Source organism: Taudactylus pleione, unplaced genomic scaffold (assembly GCF_031769625.1).
Source record: "Taudactylus pleione unplaced genomic scaffold, aTauple2 ptg000016l, whole genome shotgun sequence".
In the NCBI taxonomy this organism is placed as follows: domain Eukaryota; kingdom Metazoa; phylum Chordata; class Amphibia; order Anura; family Myobatrachidae; genus Taudactylus; species Taudactylus pleione.
The window spans coordinates 4,114,278-4,138,301 of record NW_028284418.1 but is presented as its reverse complement, the minus strand read 5'-3'; the positions used below and the strand labels follow the sequence as shown (position 1 = coordinate 4,138,301).

Here is a 24,024-nt window from a genome sequence, read left to right as displayed (position 1 = left end):
TCACTTTTCTGACAATGAACGATTTGATTTACACAGGTGAAGTAAGTCTGCCATAAAACAACACTTCATCCTTCCTATGTCCTACCACTGTACAAGTGATTTCTTCCACAGAGCCGGACACATGTCACTTCCCATTTTACTATAGACACACAAAACTTAATTACAGGGAAATGATCTCCCTGAGCATACTGCGCCATCTGCCTGCACCACAAGGGACTAACAGTCACACAATAGCACGTTACATTTTAATTTTATTATATTAGTGTGACCAGAATAAAGAGCATTCAAATGATAATCATGTTCTGAGCAAAAGTATACTTTATAATTCCTACATAAAAACGTAAGTAACATATCAATTATTACAACCTTCGGAATCATTTCCCACATGGAGATCACTTAGTGCAGGAGGGACAATAACAGTTTTGTTATATTGGAGAAAAAACCCTTACTGGCTCTTGTTTATCAGATTGTCCACTCTTTATTAAATTAATGCTGGAATTAAAATACATATTCAGAGATATCATATTGTTTAAAATTGTATTATTGCTAATAATGGTTACCTCTCCACAGTTTTGATTAGGAAAGTGGTCTCCATAGTGTTTGTGGGGAAGAACAAGCCATAGTGAGAGATAACGTGGGGAAGTTGCTCAAAGCAACCAAACTGCATATAACTCAATTCAAAAACTGTGCTAGATAATTGATAGAAGCAGGTTGGTTGCTTAAGGCAACTTCTCTATTTAGCTCTCTCCAAGGCTTGATACATCTCCCCCATATGAGAGAACTAAAGCTGGGCATCCACTATACAATTTTCTGTCAGATATCTGTACAATCTGGCTGGTTGGAATGAAAACCTGGTAATGTATGGGAGCAGATGACAGTCGATCATATGGTTTTAAACACTGAAAAAAAAGGACAAAAAAAATTTTTTCAAATTGGTTAAATTTGTGCGTTATAACCAATTTGTCTGAACAACCATTTTTGGCTATTTTCCAGTGTTCGTGAGCAAATGGACGATTGTCATTGGCTCCCATACATTACCAGGTTTTCATTCCGACCAGCCAGATTGTACAGATATCTGACAGAAAATTGTATAGTGGAAGCCCAGCTATACTGTAAAGTTCAAACTACTTGGTTCATACAAAGACTACTGTAATCATTTCCTTCATGCATGTGTCCTATATCTTCCCCAATGTGCCTGGCGGATGAAGGGTTAATTACTGAGGAAATGGTGTGTAACTGGAGTCTGCCCACTATGATTTAAGTGCTTTTTAAGCTGGCCATACACTGCAGAATAACGGTGCAAACCAGCAGACATTCAATTGTTTTAGACGCCCAATGCTGGGCATCTATACGAATAGGAGCCCAAAGGGGCACTTCAATTGTTTCTTAGTTCAGGCGCCCATTAGTATTTATCGCTTCTACAAGCACATTGTGGCCACAATTTAATTGCTCCGTCAAACACCTATTCTTATAGCTGCCCAGCAGGGCAGTCTAAAACAACTGAATCGCCCCCTTAGTGTATGTTACGGACAGACAATCATTCACAGACTGGTAACTGCTGATAAACGGTCTGGATCATTTGGTAGTTAAACCTGCCCGATCTTCCAGATTCAGCCAACTTTAGAGGGCGGGATGTACTAAAGGCGAAAATGCCGTAAACCCCGAAAATGACCGCATTCCCCAAAGGTACTAAGAACCAGAATGCCTTAGTCCCTGAAGGTGGCATTACCTATGGGCTTCTTATCAGGATGCTCCCCCTTGGGAGGGATCCGATCCTTCCCATCTCCACACGCGGCCCTCAGTCTTCTGTGCATGCGCAGGAGAACGTCAGAGGAACCTCTGGGTGTTAAACCTGGGAGCCACTCTGTCCGGAGCAGTCACAATGGACAGCTCTTATCAGGATAGATGTCCTTTGCAATATTCTTGGTACATACCGCGGTCTGCACCCAACCCAAAGACACAGGGGGGGGGGGGGGGATGTACCGCTTTGTGGATGCGATGCTTAGTACATCCCACTCTGATGATTCTAGCATACTTTGGTCTGTATCTCAGAAGTTTGTCACGAGCACAGTTGGTAATGCATGATTATCACCGCAAAGGAACGCTCTGTCGGTAAGAGCGGCTCTTTTGCGATGGAGGGACTTCTGGGTCTATGACCCAGAAGCCCCTCCGGCGTCCTTCTGGGCAGAAGGACAAACGCACTGCGGAGGGTGCTGGGAGGGATCCAATTGGGATCAGGAAGATGGCATTTCCCACCGCAAACACTACAGGGCATGGTGCATATGAGAAACGCATTTTCCTAGCGCAGACCGCATTCCTCCCCTCGATGCATCCCGCCCAGTAAAAGCGGTCCATTCTGATAGAAGGACATCCGGGTTTAGGACACAGGAGTTCTTCTGCGCATGTGTCGAGTGTTGCTGAGAAGGATCAGATTGGATCTTCTCAGGGGCTAATGCCATCTAAAGATGGAGTTGCTCGCAGCATCCAAGAGTTTGGTGCATATGCAATAAGTGGCCAAACTTCCGAAAACTGCATTTTCTGAGGTTTGACAGCAAAATATGGTTTGACGCATCTCACCCACAGAGAGCCTATCACAATACATCAAGAAGTGTCTCCTGATGAGATTCTCTGACAGGCTGAGAGAGCCCTAGACAGCCTAAAATGAATGCAGGAAGGAGTTGGGATGGGAAAGATATAGCGACAGAATCACCCCTCATGATAGATTGAGAGAACTGTATCTGATTAATTATTTCATTGAGCTGTAATGTTGATAAATTTCACATATCTAGTATCAAATTGCCCATCCTCAGGGGGCGATTTAATTGCTTTTTATTTACCCACGGAAATTAATGGCCGTCCAACGTATCAATTCAATTGTTTTTGGGTGTCCATTAATTATCGCACTTGTTTCGCCCAATTAGAGCGGGCTTAGCCACATAAAATTACTACATCCGTCTAAAGTCCTGGTTAGGGCGCCCAAACCACGGACTTATCGCTCATAATGCTGATGCCTATAGAGCAAGAATGGAGCAATTCTGACAGCCGCCTGTGCAAACAATAGAATCCCCCCCCACAATATGTGGGCTCAGTTGGCATGGAGAAGAGATCAGATGGGAATGAAAGGGGCATGTGAGGAGATCTGATGGAGGAAGAGGGATAGAGAGAGGCAGATCGAAGGCGTCGCTTAGACTCCGTATGGATATAAAACACCTTACAATCCGACGTTTCAATAACAAAAGTGATTTTCATGTAAACATCGGATTAAAAGGGGTTTTATATCCATACAGAATCTGTGCAGCCTTCTGTCTACCTTTGTGTGTTGGAATAAGCTTTTTCCTTAAGCTGGGTACACACCATACAACGGTGCAACCGATGTAACGATAAATCGCGCGGGCTGTACACACTGCTTGATCAGGTATACGACTGCGCAATGTACGGTTACATGCTACATGTAAGTACACGTAGTTCACTATAAAGCAGATGGGACTAAGCGTTGAATGACAGCTGGCAATGATGGATTGGTGTACACACTGGGCCCGATTCGGAGATGGACGGAATTGCAGAGACGCACACAAGCGGCTGTGCAATTCCGTCCCTCTAAAATTTAAATGTAACAGGTGTCAGATACTTCCATGCTGCATTTGTGGTCCCAGCGCTAAAGCTTCCCGCAGCCTGACCAGGTCCTGGTCAGGAATCTGCATGCGCCAACGCAGACCCTGGCCTTGTCCTGCCCGGTAAATTGGGGCGACACTCCGCCATTCCAGGAACGGTGACCAGCTATGCCCCCGCTCCGCCACCCAAATGCCGCAGAATATCAATCGTGCGAGCGTGATCGCAGGACCTGTTCAGCACATGCGCAGACCCGGAAACATCGATGATGTACGCTAACCATCGTGTTAGTGTACATATCTGAATCAGGTTCACTACACAATGTGTATGATATATCGTTACCATCCGCGTCGGAACAATATATATCGTACGATACATTGTATAATGTGTACTCAGCTTAGAGGAGGGCAACAGAGCAAGTATACCAAATCAAATAAACAGCATGGAGTCTACTTCTCAAGAGCATTGGACATACTAATCTGAAATTTGGCATGTCCAGAGTAGTCTGTTTGTGCTGCATGGCAAATAACTCTTTTGTTGCTCTTATGCAGGCTATATTTCTACAGCCCCAATTCCCCGTACTGCCAATCCACGGCCAACGAAGCTCGGTGATCCGTCAGCGGATCGAGGAAATTCAACATGCAAACAAGCCCAGACTTGCCGATTCTAACCTATTTTAGGTCGGGTTCAGGGAATCGAGATAATTCAACATGTTGAATTTCCCCAATTCCCCGGCAGAACAGGGAATTGGGGCAATCCAGTCCAGTTGTATGGGCCCCATGAGCATTTTACCGCTCTTGAAAAAGCCTCCAATGTGAGGAGAAATACTTTCAGCATACGGAGCTTCACTGGCGTAAAATGGGGGGGGAGGGGGCGATTCAATTCAGCGGGATTTGAATAGCACCGGAAAGTTGGTCCAGGAGCTACACAATTCAGCAGGCTGTTTAGTCCAACTATTAGACTTTAAGTCGGAGAATGACGGTTCTCGCAACTTAACCTGAGTGTTTAGTCACTAGAACCGGCATTCTCAACTAAAGTGTCAGCTGCAAGGCTGTTAGCGCCGCACTGAGCTGGAAAAAAGCCTCGCGGCCGGCACATTAGTGAGATTTCTCTTCACAACCTATCAGCATGCTGAATTGAATAGCTCCAGGACCAACTTCCCGGCACTATTCAACTCACGCTGAATGGAACTACCCCCTTGGAGCTTTACAGGTGCCATCGGCATTTTGATCGTTCTATTGGAAGATTCGTGTCATTCATTCAGCTCTGCTGAATGAATGACTATGTGTAGATATGCAGCATGTGGATTGACACTGTGGAGATCGGAGCTCTGATGTACCTGTGAGAGCGGCAGGCTTAATCTCTAACTGGGACCTGAGGCTGGTCTCCCTCATGACATCTGCTCACTGGCTAAGAAGCCACCATGTAAACACTGGGAAACCAGGACTAAAGTCACTTGTCTGACAACTACAACAGACACATCATTCCACTCTCCGACATTGGGACACTGCTGGCACAGGATATTATCACATCAGCACTACTATGATCACAGTCGGGAGTTAGACTTATGCAATTAGCCATTACCATCTACCACAGCCGTGAACACATTTTGTCCTGCTCCTGCAGCGGTGAGCAATAACTTTGATAAACATCATAATCCACTTACAAGAAGTGTTCTGACACCTGAATGCTTCCACTAGCTGACACTTTCGGATCCTTTACTCTTGGATAGTGTAACTGGCTTATTGAATTTTTTGAGTATTTTATTAATATTCATTACCATTTATTTTACTCCATGGAGTGATCAATATATCTTATATTAAATCACTTTTTATATACACTGACTGTTAGTGTTATGGTTTGAAAAACATTTATGTTTCTGTGGATGCCCCGGTGTGATGAGCGCCATCTACTTTACTTGGTGTTCCCCATAAGTCTCTGACTGGTTGGCCATCCCTAAGCTAGCGTCTCCAATGCCACCCATGATGACGAAGTATAGGGCCACTGAGTTTAAGCACAGTATATAAAGTGGACTCGAATCCTTTTGGTGATGCCCGGCTCAATTAATGGAATTTAAATGTAGTCAAATGTCTACATGTCAACTGATCCTGTATCATATTAAAATGCCTGACCATGACAAAAAACAGACATACGGTGTATGCACACGGTCAGATTTCTTATCAGATATGAACGATAACAATTGTAAAACTCGTCCATATCTTTGACATGTAGGGCATGATGTGCGTTCCCACATGTCAGATAACGATCTCTGACATCGACTGTTTGCAGTCAGATTTTAACGATTTTATTAATTTTAATATTGTCAGAAATCGTTCATTGATCATCAAATCTGACCGTGTGTATGCACCATTAGAGGACAAATGTAAAATTTCCCTAACTCAGTAAAAATGGCAAATATGGAACCTTATTAAGTGGGGTTTTTTTATTATACGGTTTTCTTGATGCAAGAAAAAAATAGTTTTCTTTCAAAGACTACAAAAACTATATAAAAATCTATTTCCTAAGTGACAATTGTTCTTATAGTAGTCCAGCGTGCAGGATCTCAGAATGTAGAAAGGCTGTCTTGCCATAAAGAGAACCTGGAGGGGATAATAGCTTTGCACATACTCTTATGCATCGGCACCAGAGGCAGTGCGTCTTTCATAACGGATTATGCAGAACCTTCGAGCATGTAGCAGCTCACCATGGGAAAAGCTGAGAGCCCAGCAGGAGAATATCAGTCTCATTTTCGGTTTTAGAGGTTTATGGCTATAAATGTTCTGGAGGCACATTTTGTACCAACTCATCGAGGTAATGAAACTTAATCATGTCCAGTACATTATCAGTCCCATTCCTCTGACAACAGCTAGCGTGTCATAACATTTGCTTACAGGACGGAGCTTCTATAGCTTCCATTACTCCTGGTCACTGCCAATAGCCAGGTTTGAAAGACCGATACACTCAGGGGTAAATTTACTAAAGGGTGTGTTTTTAGAAGAGATATGTTGCCCATAGCAACCAATCAGATTCTAGCCATTACCTTCTAGAAGGTGCTAGTTAAATGTTAAGTAGAATCTGATTGGTTGCTATGGGCAACATATCTTCTAAAACTCACTTCTAAAAACTCTCACTTTAGTAAATTTACCCCTCAGTCTCCATTTTATAAGAAATACAGTTCATATGATGTAGAGCAGAGGTTCTCAAACTCAGTCCTCAGGACCAGGGCCGGCAAGCTAGTTACGCGAACTACGCAGCTGCGTAGAGCACCAGCCGAGGGAGCTGTGGGCGGCGGTCCCTAGCGCCACAGCCCTTCTCGCACCCTAGCGCCGCCGCACTCCTCCTCCTCTCCCCACCCCCCCTTCGCCGTCGCCACACTCCTCTCACACCCCCCCCCCCGGCCGCGACAGCTGGAGCTCACTCCTGAGCTCCGGCTCACCCACCCCACGGGCACTATGGTAGAGAGGTCATCGGGCCTGCATAAGAGGGACCACTACTGGGGGACATTGCATACTGGGGGTACTGTATAAGGGGCACTACTGGGAGTAATGCATTAAGGTGCATATGGAATGGAAAGCACTGTTCCCAGAGTGACGAGAAAGGGGTGTGTGTCATGGTTACGGCTTTTTCCATGAGACCACAGCCCCTTAATTAGTTTTGGCACATGCAACAATATGCCTGGGGCGCCAAAAATATACTCGCTTACCAAAAAATTTGGTCTAGGGTCGGCCCTGCTCAGGTCCCCACATAGTTCACATTTTCCAGGTTACCCAGCAGGTGCATTTACTCACTGACACATTTTAAAAGATTCACATGTGAAGCTAATTATTTAACTTCTGGGAGGAAACCTGGAAAACATGCACTGTTTGGGGTCCTGAGGACAGAGTTTGAGAACCTGTGAAGTACAGTATCAATAAAGTATATTTGCATTAGCCTTGCCAAATACACTCCGTTCTACCATATGGTTTTATTTGGAACAGTTTATTTGAATGGGCACGATTCTATTCTATGCAATGTGAATAGCGCTGGGAGATAGCTCCCGGAGCTATTCAATTGTGTGCGGTGTTTAGTCGGAGAATGCCCGTTCTCGCGACTAAACACCCTGTTTAAGGCGCGATAACAGGCATTCCCCGACCTAACTTCCCGGCGCGATGCTGTTTTCCCGGCGCCAAGGGCAGAAAACAGCCTCGCGCCGGGACTTTTGTCGGATTTCTGCTCTCATCCCCGGTGGGATGCGAGAAGAAATCCTAGTCGGACTTGGCAGCGCGGTGTATTGAATAGCTCCGGGAGTGAGCTCCCGGCGCTATTCACATCGCATAGAGTAGAATCGTGCCCAATGTTTGTAATACTCTATATAAATATAGTATAGAGCCACTTACTCCAGCATTTTTTTTACCCAAAAACCATACCTTTTTTGTTCCTCATAGGCAACTGTCAAACTAAAGGGGCCTATCCATTAGCAGATAAATTTGAACGATGAACGATTTATCGTTCAGCCGTTCAATTTATCTGCTAATGGATAGGCTCTGAACGATGAAAATGCGTACTCCCGCAGCCGACAAATTGTCTTTTGTCTCTCAAACATGTTGGTCAATTATCGCTCATCGCTGACAGATATTAGAGATATATCTGTCACGGTAAACGACGAACGATATTTTTAATGAAAGTGAATAGAAACATAAAAAAATCCACTCCCTGAATGATGTCATGCAATATCGTTCATCGTTTGCAAAAATCTGTCACCAGAGCCCCAGGAATTTTCAAGGGATAATCTTTTGTCTTGCATCTTTTGAAAAAGATCTGCTAATGGATAGGCCCCTTAACTCACCTCATGTACTTTTTAGAATTCTGTGAGCAAACAGATTTACTTAGGTTTATGAAAAATACAGGATTCTGATTTCGTAGGGGGAGAAAAATATGAGATATGGTAAGAACTTACCCTTGTTATCTCTATTTCTATGAAGTCCATAGGGTTCCACAGGATACCTTGGGGGTATAGGTGTGACGTCAGTCGCAGGGCACCAAAGAGTTAAGCTTTCAGCCTCCCAGGATGCACTAGGTCCCCCTCCTATACCCCGCCCCCGGGCAAAGGCACCTCAGTTAGTTACCAAGCCATAGGCCGGAGGAGGAGAAGGAAGAGAGAGAACAAAGATCTGGACACATACAAGAATCACATTCTCACCAGAGGGAGACGGAAAACCGGTGACCAGAGCAAAGCCCATCTGCAGCACAGGTGCGACAGGGCGGGAGTCCTGTGGAACCCTATGGACTTCGTAGAAATAGAGATAACAAGGGTAAGTTCTTACCATATCTCATATTTTCTACTTCAGGGTCCATAGGGTATCCACAGGATACCTTGGGGATGTCCCAAAGCAGTATCCTTTAAGGGTGGGGACGCTCCTGTGCAGAAAGGAGAATCCGCCGCCCGAAGGAAGCATCCTGAGAGGCGAAGGTGTCAAACCTGTAATACCTCACGAAGGTATGGACAGAAGACCACGTAGCAGCCTTGCAGATCTGAACTGCCGAGGCACCACGTCGAGCTGCCCACGAAGGACCCACAGACCTAGTGGAATGAGCCTTCAGAGAAGGAGGGACCGGTAGGCCTTCATGAAGATAAGCTTCAGAAATAGCCATACGGATCCAGGCTGCCAAAGTTTGCTTTGAAGCAGGCCAACCCTTTTTACGGAAGCCATAGAGGACAAACAAAGCGTCCGACTTCCTAAAGTGCGGTCAACATAAGTCCTTAAGGCCCGCACAACATCCAAAGAGGCCTCACCCACTGAAAGACCCGGTGAGTTAAAGGCCGGAACAACTATTTCCTCGTTAACATGAAACTGGGATACAACTTTGGGAAGAAACTCGGGCCGAGTGCGGAGCACTGCCCTGTTCCCATGAAAAACCAAGAAAGGGGGTCTACAAGAAAGAGCCCCTAACTCAGAAACACGTCTGGCCGAAGCCATTTAATATCCACTGAGCCCAGTGGTTCAAACGGCGGTCCTTGGAGAGCCCTCAGGACCACAGCCAAATCCCAAGGCGCCACAGGTGGAACAAATGGCGGCTGAATACGGAGAACACCTTGCATAAATGTGCGCACATCCGGGATTGTAGCAATCCTACGGTGAAACCAGACAGATAGGGCCGAAACCTGTACTTTCAAAGAAGCAAGGCGAAGCCCATGATCTAGTCCCGCTTGCAGGAAGGCGAGAATCCGAGACAGACGAAACTCCCGCGGTGCATAACCTCTCGGTCGACACCACTGGAGGAACGTATGCCACACGTGATGGTATATCCTCGCGGAAGACGGTTTCCGAGCTCGTAACATGGTACGCACGACAGAGCTGGAAAACCCCCGGGACCTCAGCATGGCCGTCTCAACAGCCACGCCGTCAAAGACAGCCGAGTCAGGTCCGGGTGAAGACAAGGACCCTGAGACAGAAGGTCCGGTCGTAGCGGCAACCGCAGAGGACTGTCCACGGACAGACCCTGAAGGTCTGAGAACCAGTGCCGTCTGGGCCACGCGGGGGCTATCAACAGGAGCGTCCCTCCTGCCTGTTTGAATTTCCGGATTACCCGTGGAAGAAGGGAGACCGGAGGGAACAGGTATGCGAACCTGAACGTCCACCGGACGGACAGAGCATCAACCAGAGACGCCCCTTCGTCTCTTGTGCGAGACCCGTACACCGGCAACTTGTTGTTGTGCCGGGACGCCATGAGGTCGATTTCTGGAAGACCCCACCTGTCCACCAGTAGTTGAAAAACGTCCGGGTGCAGGGACCATTCCCCTGGATGAACGTCCTGGCGACTTAGAAAGTCCGCCTCCCAATTTAGCACTCCCGGGATGAAGACCGCTGATATGGCCAGAAGATTGCGCTCCGCCCAAACCAGGATCCGAGAGACCTCTACGAGAGCCGCCCGACTGAGAGTTCCTCCTTGCCTGTTTATGTAGGCCACGGTGGTAGCATTGTCCGACTGGACCTGCACCGGGTGACCCTGGAGAAACCACTGTGCCTGCAGGAGAGCATTGAAGACCGCAAGGAGTTCCAAAATATTTATTGGAAGCTCCGCTTCTGTCGGCGTCCACCTGCCCTGGAACAAGTGTGGACCCGAAACTGCTCCCCAGCCCCGAAGACTGGCGTCCGTTGTCAACAGGACCCAATTTGGAACCCAGAACGGACGTCCCTTGTTGAGGTGGGTCGTCTTTAACCACCACGCAAGGGACAGGCGAACCTCCGGGGTGAGCACAATCGTCTGGAACTTCAGAGACTGAGGCAGCCCGTTCCACTTGGACAGGATCAGGTGCTGCAGAGGTCTGGAGTGAAACTGGGCGTATTCCACCATGTTGAACACCGACACCATGGAGCCCAGTAGCCTCATCGCCGAGTGTAGGGACACCCGGCGGCTGTGCAGACAACTGCGCACCCTTGACTGTAAACCAGAGATCTTGTCCTCCGTCACGAAGATCCTTTGCTGTCCCGAGTCCAATAAGGCTCCAAGATGCAGAATCCTCCGAGACGGGATTAGAGTGGACTTCTGCCAGTTGATTAGCCAGCCGTGCCGTTGCAGCAGTGCAATGGTCAGGTCCAAGTGGTGTAACAGGAGCTCTGGAGATCCTGCCACCAATAACAGGTCGTCCAAGTACGGCAACATGCGGACTTCTTGCAGCCGCAGAGAAGCCGCCATAACCGCCATCACCTTGGTGAAAACACGTGGTGCTGTCGCCAGGCCAAAAGGTAACGCCCGAAACTGGAAGTGGTCGCTGCGGATTGCAAACCGAAGGAACTCTTGATGGCGCAAAAGAATAGGGACATGCAGGTAAGCGTCCTGTATGTCCAAGGACACCATGTAGTCCCCAGGTTCCAGCGCCAGAATGATGGACCGTAGGGTCTCCATCCGAAACTTCGGGACCTGCAAAGACTTGTTGAGTGCTTTGAGGTTGAGAATCGGACGATATGACCCATTGGGTTTCTGTACCAAAAATAGATTTGAATAGAAACCCTGGCCCCTCTGGGAGAATGGAACAGGCACTATAACTCCAGCCTGGAGCATAGTGTGCAATACCTTCCGCAGCTCCGTAGCCTTGTACCGGTCTGATGGTAGACCCGTGGTGAAGAATCAAGCCGGGGGTCTGTGCCGGAAGTAGAGGGCGTACCCGTGGGAGACCACCTCCAGAACCCAAGTGTCTGTCGAAGTGAACGACCAACACCGGGAGAACTGCAGCAGGCGGCCTCCCACCCTGGGATCCCCCAAGGGGAGACCCGGACCGTCAGGCCGCAGGCTTGTCATCTGGCTTGGGGGCCGGACGTCTGGTACTCCATGCCTGTTTCCGGGGCTTGACCGATTTCTTAGGGCCAGCCTGTCGAGGAAACGACTGTGGTTTGGGCCTGCCCTGGGCCCTAGATGACCGAAAGGACGATGGTCCAGAACCAGAAGGAGCAGCGGCCGACGGGAGACAAGCAGATTTGGCTGCCGCCAGCGTGGCCACAATCTTATCCAGATCCGGACCGAAGAGAACTTCTCCGGTAAACGGCAACGCTTCCAGACCTTTCTTGGAATCTGCGTCCGCCTTCCAGGATCGCAGCCACAAGGTGCGACGAGCAGCTACCGCTGCTGAAGAAATTCTAGACACCAGAGTACTAATGTCTAGAGCCGCCTCGTTGATGTAGGTGGCCGAATCACGGAGATTGCCAATCAACTCCGCCTGTTCGGCCGGACAGTCGGATTCAAAAGAAGCCTCTAATGAATCCGCCCAGCGCTCCATCGCTCTGGCAACCCAGCAAATGGCCATAGCCGGCCGTGCTGCCCCCCCTGCAAGGGAATAAGCGGACTTCAGGCAGATTTCTACCTTGCGGTCCGTAGCATCCTTAAGGGAGGACATGGATGGCATCGGCAATGTGGCACTACGGACAAGACGGGTCACGTGAGAATCCACCTGTGGAGGGGATTCCCACTTAGCAAAATAATTATCCGCGAACGGATAAGCCACCGCCAGGCGTCTCTGCGGCTGGTATCTTTTGCCAGGTTGTTTCCACGCCTCCTCTAAATGGTCCACCAACTGACCCGAAAGAGGAAAGACTGTGGCATCGCCCTTCACATCTTTGAAAAAGGCATACTTAGATTTAGCCGCTGGGGGAACTTCGTCCTCAATCACCAAGGCTGTGCGGACTGCCCGCCTAAGTCCAGGAATATATACTTTGGACTTAGCATCAGCGTCCTTAGTATGGAGAGGTTCCTAATCGTAAGGATCCAGAATCTCCCCATCATCAGACGTCCCTTCGTCATCCTCATAAGGAGCGGACAGAGACGCCACCGGCCTTTTATGAGGCCGCATCACAGACTCCCCTTGCAACACATCCGACAAGTGCTGTACAGAACTCGTCAGGGAGTTAACCCACGCTGGCTCCTGAGAACCCGGGAGCGGGGAAATAGGGAGACTGTGGGGTACCACCAATTGTCGTGGGAACCCCTGCATGGGTGACGACACCACAGACTGCTGGGACAAACCCATCGGAGTAAACGCGGGCTGCGGAGCTAACTGGCCCACTAAGGCTGTAAGCGCTTGAGCGAAACAAGCCCAGGGCGGCTCCTGTACCGGTGCTGTAACCGTAATAGGCCGCGCCATGGACAAACACTGCCGGCAAAGGCCCTCCGCGCTACCCTCCCCCTCCGCTAACGGTACTTTGCACGTGGTACACTGTAGCCGGAGGGGAAAATCACTTTCAGACATGATGGCACCACGTATGTGACCTCTCTCACCAATTAAGTATTAAATAGGCGAGAGACCACCCTGCAGCACCGCACCGCAAGGGCTTTAGCAGAAAGAACAGGGACAGTAATAAAGCTGACAGTTTTTAGAGAAGAAAAGTTACAGGCAGCGCTAGCACAGTCACATACAATGCAGAGAAATAACAATTCCTGCACTAACAGCGCTGATCACTCAACTACACAGACACAGGGCCTGGTAGGACACAGCGCTGCATACACAGACCTGAGCCACAGCGGAGGAGAGGTATGCGGGGGGACCCAGACCACGATGCTTCCTTCCAGACTTCCAGCAGCGTTCACCATGCGTTGCAGAGAAGATGGCCGCCGAGGAGCAGAGAGAAGCTGGCCTGGGGGAGGAGCGCTGACACAGGACCAGTCAGCGCAGTGCAGAGAGGGCTGTGTGCAGCGGGGGAGGCGCCGGCTGTGATACAGGGAAGGCGCGCTCCCCTGGCATGCATTTAACCCCTGGGACGCCGCAGCGCTACCGCTCTGCTGCGGTCCGCTGTCCCAGGGGGTAGTGGAAAGCGCAGGTTCAGTACCTGGCTCCACGCTGCAGCCAGTCCCCAGGGAGCCCCCTGCCTGGGGACTTAGGACCATGTGACCAGCGGGGACCCACCGCGGGACCCCGCTGCTTACCTTTGTCCCCCTTGGATCCGGCCATGGCCCGGAACTTCTGGGGTCACCGCTAGCTGTGACCCCAGATGCTCACCAGCATCCCCGGATCGGTACCGGCGTTCTGGTACCGGCGGGGGTGTAGGGAAGACAGCATGGACGTCAGGACTGACTGTCCATGCTGTACATCCAGATGTGCAGCCACAGCTGCACTGAAGAAAGCTTCAGGGGCTCTTCTAGCCCCCACTCCGACAGGTGCGCCCGGCGCCGGTCGGGCACCAAACTAAACTGAGGTGCCTTGGCCCGGGGGCGGGGTATAGGAGGGGGACCTAGTGCATCCTGGGAGGCTGAAAGCTTAACTCTTTGGTGCCCTGCGACTGACGTCACACCTATACCCCCAAGGTATCCTGTGGATACCCTATGGACCCTGAAGTAGAAATCCTTCCTGGGGTGCCTGGTGCTATTGAAATGATTGCACTGCGTCCGGCACTTAAGTCGGGAGATGCAATACCACGACTAATGCACAGGGCTTAGTTGTAGTAAATGGCATCTCCTAGCTTAAGTGCCGTTCGCAATGCTGTAACCCCTCAAGGTAACACTGCAACTAGTTGGCGCAGATTACTGCTCACACCTCAGGAGGGTGCAAGCAGAAATCCGCTGGTCACGGGATTACAGCGCAGACAATGGAATAGCTCCTCACAGGAGCTTTCACTGCTCTCTGCCAAGCTTTGGTGATAGAATTTTGTCTTAATATCCTTCTCTACCCTTAGATGGATTTCGGTTCCACACAATGTGCCGCTTGGCATAGCTGTGATACCATGCTGCGCATGTATTGGCGTTTCTGTCACCTCTATGGGGTGCAAGGGAGAACTGGGAATGCTGGCATGAGGTAACATGCCATTCCAGAACAGCACGCTGTGTGTTAGGAATTTAAATTTCCCCGATATACTTGTAATTATAGGGTACAAACAGAATTCCGCTAGTTGCAGGTTTACCATGCAGGCAATTGAATAGCTTTGGGTACTTAACCGGAGCTACATCCCCATGAACAGAACTGAATTCCCCACAATTGTATTCTCAATGTGCAAGGGTATTTAAGCACAGTCCACTGAATCTAGCATCCACAAACGTTTCCATATTATGACACAAGCCAAAAAGCAACTTGCATACACAAGTACTTCAAGAAAAGAGTGCAGGTGCCGGAATTGGTTATGTAGCATCGGTGCTGTTGGGTGAAGCATTGGGCACAGGAAGTACCAGAATTTATCCACTGATAATACAAACCACACAGGTGAATGCTCAGACACATGTAGAAGACATTATCCACTGCGTGTTTATCAAACACTCCAGCACATAAATAATATGTCTGTATCCTGAAACAGATGTTTTTAAATATCTCTTTCCCATGGGCTTGTGTGATGAATTATTAGAATCTTGTTCTAGACTAGATTAATAGAACGGGGAAGTATCAAACCTTTGACAGAGAAAGTTGAAAAGTTGCCCGTAGCAACCAATCATCTTATCTAGCCTAGGGCAGGATGTACAAAAGCCTGAAATGCGGTTAAAACTCTGAAAATACCCATATTCTGAGTTTTGGCCGAATTCCCATATGAACCAAGCTCAGGAGTGCAATACATTCCGAAGCTTGGACCAGGTATGCAGATTGCGTTACCCTATAGAAGCCTATGGGCTTCTTATAATGGTATGCTGTGAGAGATCCAATCAGAACCCTCCAAGCACCCCCAGCGGCAGCGCGGCATTAACCAGGAAGTCCCTCTAACGCAAAGGATCGCTCTAGACGGGCGATAGCAACACCGGTGTGGCAAAATGTACCGCATCCACGATGCAATGCTTAGTACATCCCGCCATAGTCTATAAATTAACCTTTAGAAGAAGATTGGTTGCTATGGGCAATGTCCCTGCTTTAGAGCTCTTCAAGGCTTGATACATTTTCCAGATTGAAAACAGATTGGTTGAGATGCAACTGTTGTAAAGGGCTCTAATACACTAGGCACGATTCTATTCAACGCGATGTAAATAGCGCCGGGAGATAGCTACCGGAGCTATTCAATTCATCGCGATGTTAGGTCGGGGAAGGCTCGTTCTTGCGCCTTAAACAGGGTGTTTAGGCACGATAACAGGCATTCCCCGACCTAACTTCCCGGCGCGAGGCTGTTTTCCAGGCGCGAAGGGCTGAAATCAGTCTTGCGCCGGGACTTTTGTCGGATTTCTTCTCTGGTGTCTAGTCTCTGTGAAAATTGGTAGTCTCCTATTTCTTGCATGGTGATGACTATGTGCTTCCATACGTCGCTTTCCCAGAGACTGATTCGAAGGATTCCTTTCCTTCCCCCCGTGGCTTGCGCAAGAGGACTCCAAGGTCATAAACCCAGGAAGTCAGAATTTCACCGGGACATCTCTATAACGGAAGAGCTGACCCAGGAGGTAAGTATTCATGCACACCATAGTGTTCATTCTAGCACCCTGCACCTCTCACAACCCGTGCAGTTCCTCTTTCCTGCCTGTGGTGTCGCTCTCTGCTCTGGTGCTTCTAGCACACTCATCTGCATCTCAGCAGTATGCTGCATTAGCTGAGTGTGCTAGAAGCACCAGAGCAGTGAGTGACACCTCTGGCAGAAAAGAGGAACTGCATGGGTTATGACAGGTGCAGGGTGCTACAATGAACACTACACCAGCGCGATTAAAACACTTATGTATCTGATAGGGGGCAAAATACCTAATACATCTCATCCTGAATGAGAAAACAATGGATCGGAGGGCACAGGGAGATCAAAGCATATGCAGAGTTTTTTTTATTTCAAGTAGCCATCAACACCGTTTGGATAATTTAAATGCAGCACTTCTGAACAGCCTAAGACTATAGTGACACATTTTTGTATTCGTTTGTAACTTAACGTGCAATGTACCGAAATCTCAAAATACTACAAAAACACAGTCCGATAACTATTTTGAAACCAACCTTTAAATTAGGTGACAGTATAACAATAAAATACACAACACAAAAATAACAGGGTCTCACACTCTAGTAGCTGTAAGGGCCACACAAAAACATGAAACATCACTTTTGTTGAAAAAAACTTTGCCCTATTTTATTTATCTCCATCACAAATCTGTGGTTCGCATATTTGAAATCCCTTTTCTACATCAAAATACTATCTTGCTAAGTTTGGTTGTATCCAAACAAGCATAAATGAATTCATTAATACAGTACCTAAAGCTGTAGAAAGAATTCCTAAATAAAACAGTGAGACCATGATCATTACAAAATTAGCAGGACACAATACAGAGCAGTAGGACATTCGAGTATTCCAAAGTACTACTAAGGGCCATATTCAATTTGGAGCGAAAAGTCCATTGCCGGACTTTTCGGCGTCATCGGAGGTTTTGCCGTCGAAAAGTTATCTCGCTCGTCCCCGCTATTCCCCGTATTCAATTTGAAATTGGCAAAAACGGGACCCGCAGAAAAGAAAATCGCCAAAAAGTCCTGTCATTTTGGGGGATCACTATGGGTACCCCAGAATAGCCCTGCTAAAAGGTATGTGGGGTCTTTAAACAGTCTCAATAGGTGCTGTATAGTGTATTCGGGAAAGTGGTGAAGAATAGCATATAGTAACTTATTGGGGGAAAAATAAGTTGTCCCATCAAATTTGGGGTACATGAAAATGGGTACTAGTATATTTTAAAGTGGCTAATGTGAAGTCTTAAAAATCTACCTGCAATAAAAAAAAAAAAAAAAAAAATTAAAAACCATGCCCACCCCCCGTGTCTATTTCGCTAGTTTAGAAGCTTGACCACCAACTCCTACCCCCCCCAAAAAAAATTTGAAAGTACTTTTCTGCGATGTCCTTTGGTCCTTCAAAACCCCAATTCTGCACTTGTTCTCGCCACCTATTCATTGGTGATACTTTATCGCTGGATTCGAACCTCTGACTTTCCGCACCAGCGAAAAATTGGGGAAATTAAATACGGGCATAAGTGAAAAAATGCAAAAAATGTCATCGGCGACAAAGTATCGCCGATAACTGCTTTGCCGTCCAAATTGAATATGGCCCTAAGTATAGAGCAGAGGTAGGCAATAAGCGGCCCTGCAACTATATATTCCAGCAGGCCTGCAAGTTTTAGCATTGCCAAATACCATAACTATGGGCGGGTACGCTGGAATGTGTAGTTCTACAGCAGCTGGAGGGCTGCTTATTGCCAACCCCTGGTGTACAGCAATCAGAGATGAGAAACACAATCTGTATGGTAGATGATACCATTTTGATAAGTAACTCCTGCCACACTCACACAGAGAAGGAAACAAGTGACCAATAGAAGAAACCCATAGAAGCCAGATGTGTCAGGGCGGGTGCCCTGTGGACCCTATGGACTTCGAAGAAAGAGTTAATAAGGGTAAGTTTTACCATAACTCTCCTTTTCTTCTTCAGGGTCCATAGGGCTCCACATGGAGACATTGGGAATGTCCCAAAGCAGTTGTTCAAAGGCGGGAATGCTCCTGAGCTGATAGGAGAACCCTACACCAGAAAGAAGCATCCTGAGAGGTAAATGTATCAAAGGCATAAAACCTAAGAAAGGTGTGGACAGAAGACCAGGTGACCACCTCGCATATCTGTTCAGCTGAGGCGCCACGCCAGGCTGCCCATGAGGGACCCATAGAGCGAGTAGAATGAGCAGAAACTGAAGGACAGTCTGTGTGTAAGCCTGTGAGATAGACTCTTGCCAGATGGATTTGTATGACTGTCTGTTAGCTGGCCATTCCTTGTGGAAACCATATAGAATAAAAGAGGGAGTCCGATTTGTAGTGCGGTCCACGTAGATCTTCAGAGCACAGACCACATCCAATGAGGCCTCATCTGCCAAGAGGTCTGGTGAATTATATGCCGGGACCACAAGTTCCTCATTCAGGTGGAAGAGAGAAACCACCTTGGGAAGGAAACCTGGGCGTGTGCGAAGAACAACCCTGTCCTGATGAAATATTAAAAAGGGGGAGCGACATGAAAGCACCCCTAAGTCAGATACCCTACGGGCAGATGCAATAGCCAGAAGAAACTGTCTTCGCAGTGAGCCACTTGACATCCACCGATTGCAGGGGTTCGAGCGGAGGTTCCTGAAGTGCTTGGAGCACCACTGGCAAATCCCATGGAGCTACAGGAGGGACAAAGGGAGGTTGTATATGTAGAACACCTTGCATGAAGGTGTTAATATCTGATATAGTAGCAATTCTGCGCTGTAACCAGATAGACAAAGCAGAGACCTGCACTTTCAGAGATGCTAGCGGAGGCCTAGATCCAGTCCAGCTGAAGAAAGGCAAGAATTTGAGAAACCTTAAAGACTTGCGGGTCACAGTTTCTTAGAGCAAATATGGAAATATGTATGCCATATTCTGTGGTAAATCCTGGCTGAGGCCAGTTTATGTGCTCCGAGCGTGGTCTGGACCAAAGAGCTGGAGAAACCCTTAGCTGTTAGGAGGAATGTCTCAAGAGCCAACGCCTATGGAGAGCCTTTGAAGATTGGCGTACCAACGATGGCTGGGCCAAGCCGGAACTATGAATAGGACTGTGCCCCCCTCCTGTCTGAACTTTAGAAGCACTCAAGGAAGTAGGGATATTGGAGGCAAGAGATATGCCAAATGGAAGTTCCATTTCACCGACAATGCGTCTATGAAGGCCGCGTCGGGGTCCTGTGTTCTGGCTCCATAAATTGGAAGTTTGTTGTTGTGTCTTGAGGCCAAGAGATCCACTTCCGGAAAACCCCAATTGTCCACTAGAAGCTGAAAGACTTCTGGATGTAGAGCCCATTCTCCTGCATACACGTCGTGACAGCTGAGGAAATCCGCTACCCAATTGAGAATCTGGGGATGAACACTGCAGAGATGGCTGGGAGATTGCGTTCGGCCCATTTGTGAATGTGGGACACTTCTGTCATTGCTGACCGACTTCAAGTGCCTTGGTGATTGAGGTAGGCCACAGCTGTAGAGTTGTCGGGCTGTACTTGTACTGGCCTGTTTTTCCTGAATATTCTGAACTAGAGAGAGCGCTGTAGATGGCTCGAAGTTCCAGGATGTAGTATAACAAACCGGAGATATTGTTGATGATAAGGCGCTATAGGTACATGTAGGTAAGTGTCCGGAATGTCTAGAGATACCATAAAATCCCCAAGCTCCATAGCTAGGATAGTATGAATGGGAAAGGTAAATTTTAAAAAACTCTAAATACATTATTATTCAATGTGGGAATTCAATTGTTTTTAGCGCCGCGATAATTAATGAGCACCCGTCGGAGGCTGCAAGCAGACGTGTACAGCCACAGCATTCGCACCCATACAAAACAATTGAATTGCTACAAACACCCACTAATTAGTGCGCAGCATTAAACAATTAAATTCCCCGTATTTGAAAGGGGTGTCCATCCCACTGGTACTACACTGTATAGTGTAATGTAATCTTTACATAAAAATAAGGATTTTCCCCCCACTTTTCACGTAGCCTGGAGCTGCAAACTAAAATTTGCGCTGACTCCCACCGAGACCCGCATTAATGTAGACTTCTCCTTGAATATCAAGAAGTCAAGGCTGCAGGTTTTTAACCCATGTTAAGAAATTTTCTGCCAATTTGTGGCTAATTGAATATAGATTTGAATTTGTAGTTCAATTTTTTTTGTCCCTTGTTTCAACTGTTTGACGTTTGCAATCATACTTGGTTGAAATTAGCTAAAAAAAAAAAAAAAAAAAAAAAAAAAAAAAGTATAAAATCATTCTAAAATCTTAGAAAGCCGAGCAATACACAGCTGGATTAATTATCTCCACTATCATCCCGGTCAAAACAACCATGTAGAGTCATACTTGCCTACACTCCCACCAGCTGCCCGCACTGTACACTTCCTTTAACGAAGTGGGTGGTCCGAGTAGCCGATGGGGCGATTCACGCTGAATCGTGTCATTGTGGCCCCACCTCTTGCTTCACAATGTTGTTAATCGAAAGTCTGCAACAATTGAATAGCGCCCCGCGATCTCACGTCACTTTAGAAGGGAGATTAGGCGCGCTATAACAAATGAATACTGCCCTGGGAGCTCAAAGTGGAGACTCGGATAGCCACATACGGCACTAGGGCTTATTGCCCAGGATAATCTATAGGACACTTCTTAGAAACAAAGTGAATCAGGAGTCTAAAACTTGCCTGGAATGTAAGGCTACTATCGCTCCGCAGTGGTAAGACAAGTTGGCTCCCAAGTTAAATAAAAAATGGGTATATGAAAACAAATGAGTTCAATTTTAAAATCTAAAGACATAGCAATACGTGAAGTGTAAATAATACCCATTTTCTAACCAATTTTTATTAATTTCCTGAATCATCCAATACTGAAAGTTTCACGACAAGGAGGAGTGCGCAAAACACTGGCTTTCAACACTCAGATGAAGTTGGCTTATGAAAAAGATAAATTGTGTCAGAGAATGTCATTTTTACACCTATGTTTAAGCATATCTCTCCCCATTACAGACAAGTTTCAGTTCAGATATCTGCAGACGCAAACTTGCAAAAAATTATGTCATTTGCACTGGTAGAGCAAAAATATAAAAAACCCATATGATTATAACTTCTTGCTCGTAAATCATTGTATCAAAGAATTCCCAAACAGATTTGAGATTTAATCCTCTATTAACCCATAGCTTTAACCAGTAAGAGGACCCTTTTTTCCAATATGCAATTTCATTGGCGTTTACAGCAGTTACAAGGCCTTAGGGGCTGAACTACTAAAATAGTCTTTCATAAAGGACACTTTAAATAGCTCTGTGTATAGAAATCAGTGCTACTATACATTACAACAGCACAGTTCAGTACTGTCGCTAGTTAAAATCTGTGCCAATCAATACCAAGCCTGACTGTGCAAAAGGCAAAAAGGAACACGGTAATCCCAGCTGAAGAATGCATACACAGTGCACAACGTCAATGCACAGCTGAACTGCAAGCTTCTTGTTTTACAGGAACTGCACAACAACTGCAGCCACACATTTCAGTAATGCAATAAAATAAAAAATTAAGCATGCACTTTAAGCCAGTAAGTGTTATTAGTCTCTGCATGCACTGAGTTTGCAATATGCATTGCACTATTTTGCAGAAACTACAAACTGATTCTAAACTCATACCTTAAATTATGCAGCATTCTAAAATGATAAATAGGCAGACTAATGCACTAGGAGTGGTGAGCTAAATTATCCTGCTTTATCAGACATATTGCATGGAAGCCCTGCCTTGCAGGAACTCTGCAGAAAAAAAGGCAGCTACCAAACAGGAAATGCAACTGCACCGGGGAAGGCTCCAACTTACAAATGCATTTACACACTAAAATATGCACCCATGCACACTCATATGCATTCAGCAGGTTTTGCATTCGCGGTGTGCAAACTCCAGAATGTGAGCTTACCTCCTTTCGGCTGAGACATTCTCCCCTTTGCTTTGGTGGGGGAGGGGTGCACAAAAGACTTTGCCTCTCCTCTCTCCTGGAGCTAGTTTTACAACAAAGATGCAAACTGTAGGCTCCCAATTTTCATGTAGGGCTGGTGGTGCAAGACTCCTTGCAGAGCTTTTCCGGGATTGCACAAAGCTCGCCCTTGGCCAATGCAAAGTGATCTCTGCCCTCTCTTTTTTTTATTTTCCCCACTTGCAGTTGCAACCGAGATCCCGGGCTCTGCACCTACATGATGGGCCAGGGCTGCCAGCTGAAAAGCTCCAAACTTGGATCGGGAGCGTAGGGCGCATGCGCGCTCCCTGCAGGCGCCGTGGGGCATGCTGGGACGTGTAGTTCCGGGCTACGGCACAGGGGGCCGCACTTTCCTAACAGCGTGAACCGGTTGACTGCTTACTGCATGTTATACAGTGCAGTGCAATGCTTCATGTGCAGCTGGTCAATAAGACACACTATAATGTTCCCTGTAGATAAGGATCTGCACAGGTTATTATCACAGTTATCAGTGAATCACACTCTGCTATTCTGCAATCACTTCTCTCTGCAAGGAAGTTTTACATGACAAACCTGGGTGCATGTTAAAAAATCTTCAGCTGCACATAATTGGTGTTGAAGTAATGTTTTGGATTATGTGATCACACTCTGTACGCAGGCAGTGGCTAGATAGTAAAGGCAGTAAATTAGAAAGTGCCTAGGTGAGACGTCATATTCCTTCCTAGGTTTACATCTTATTGAAAGAACTCCTTTAATTTACTGCTGTTAACCAACACCTGAAGCCCTCATTAAAAGTAGGATGAAAAGGTTTCCTATGGGATCTTTTTCACCATTGTTCTCTAAAATTTAGCGCGGTAGAACCTATTTCTAAAGGTGCATACACACACAACGATTTTTTGAACGATTATCGTTAAACGATATCGTTTAACAATAATCATTTAAAAAAATCGTTCACTTTCTGAGTCAAACGATGAACGATTATTGTTCATGCGCGTTCACGTTTGTAGTTCAGTCAGACTTGTCAACTCAACGATTTTCATTAAGTTAATGGAGCATACACACGGTCAGATTTGTCAGATTTGTCAGATGAACGATTTGAACGATTTTACCAAAGTTTTGAACGATTGAACGATTTTTGACTGCATTAAAATGAATGGAATGGTCCAAGTCTGACTGCAAACACATCAGATGTCAGATATCGTTATCTGACAAACGGGAACGCGCATCGTTGATCGTCCATCGTTCAGATATGTCAGATTTTCCTTCAGATATGAACGACTGAACGATTTTTAAATCGTTATCGTTCATATCTGAAGGAAAAATCTGACCGTGTGTATGCACCAATAATATGCAAAAATCGTTTGTAGTTCATAAAAATCGTTCATTACATTTAAATGAACATAGTAAATGTACAACTTTAGTAAACGATTTTAGTTCATTTTTTCAAGGTAGAAAATCGTTTACTAAAATCGTTCATTAACTCAATCGTTGTGTGTGTATGCAGCTTTATACTTTAATACCTCTTTTCCACCAAAAACCCAGGTCCGACCTGGGTTTTTGGACATGGTT

General features: G+C 46.8%; 1 protein-coding gene across 1 annotated transcript in view; it reads right to left on the bottom strand.

The window, feature by feature from the left end:
• The window catches only part of MAP2K6 (mitogen-activated protein kinase kinase 6), an 81,668-nt gene extending 58,944 nt beyond the window's left edge, over window positions 1-22,724 (bottom strand). Inside the window, exon 1 of the mRNA XM_088472979.1 lies at window positions 22,420-22,724. Within this exon, the coding sequence (XP_088329105.1) occupies window positions 22,420-22,438 (19 nt within the window). The 5' untranslated portion in view covers window positions 22,439-22,724. The remainder of the gene's footprint in view (window positions 1-22,419) is intronic.
• Between the last annotated feature and the right edge of the window lie 1,300 nt (window positions 22,725-24,024).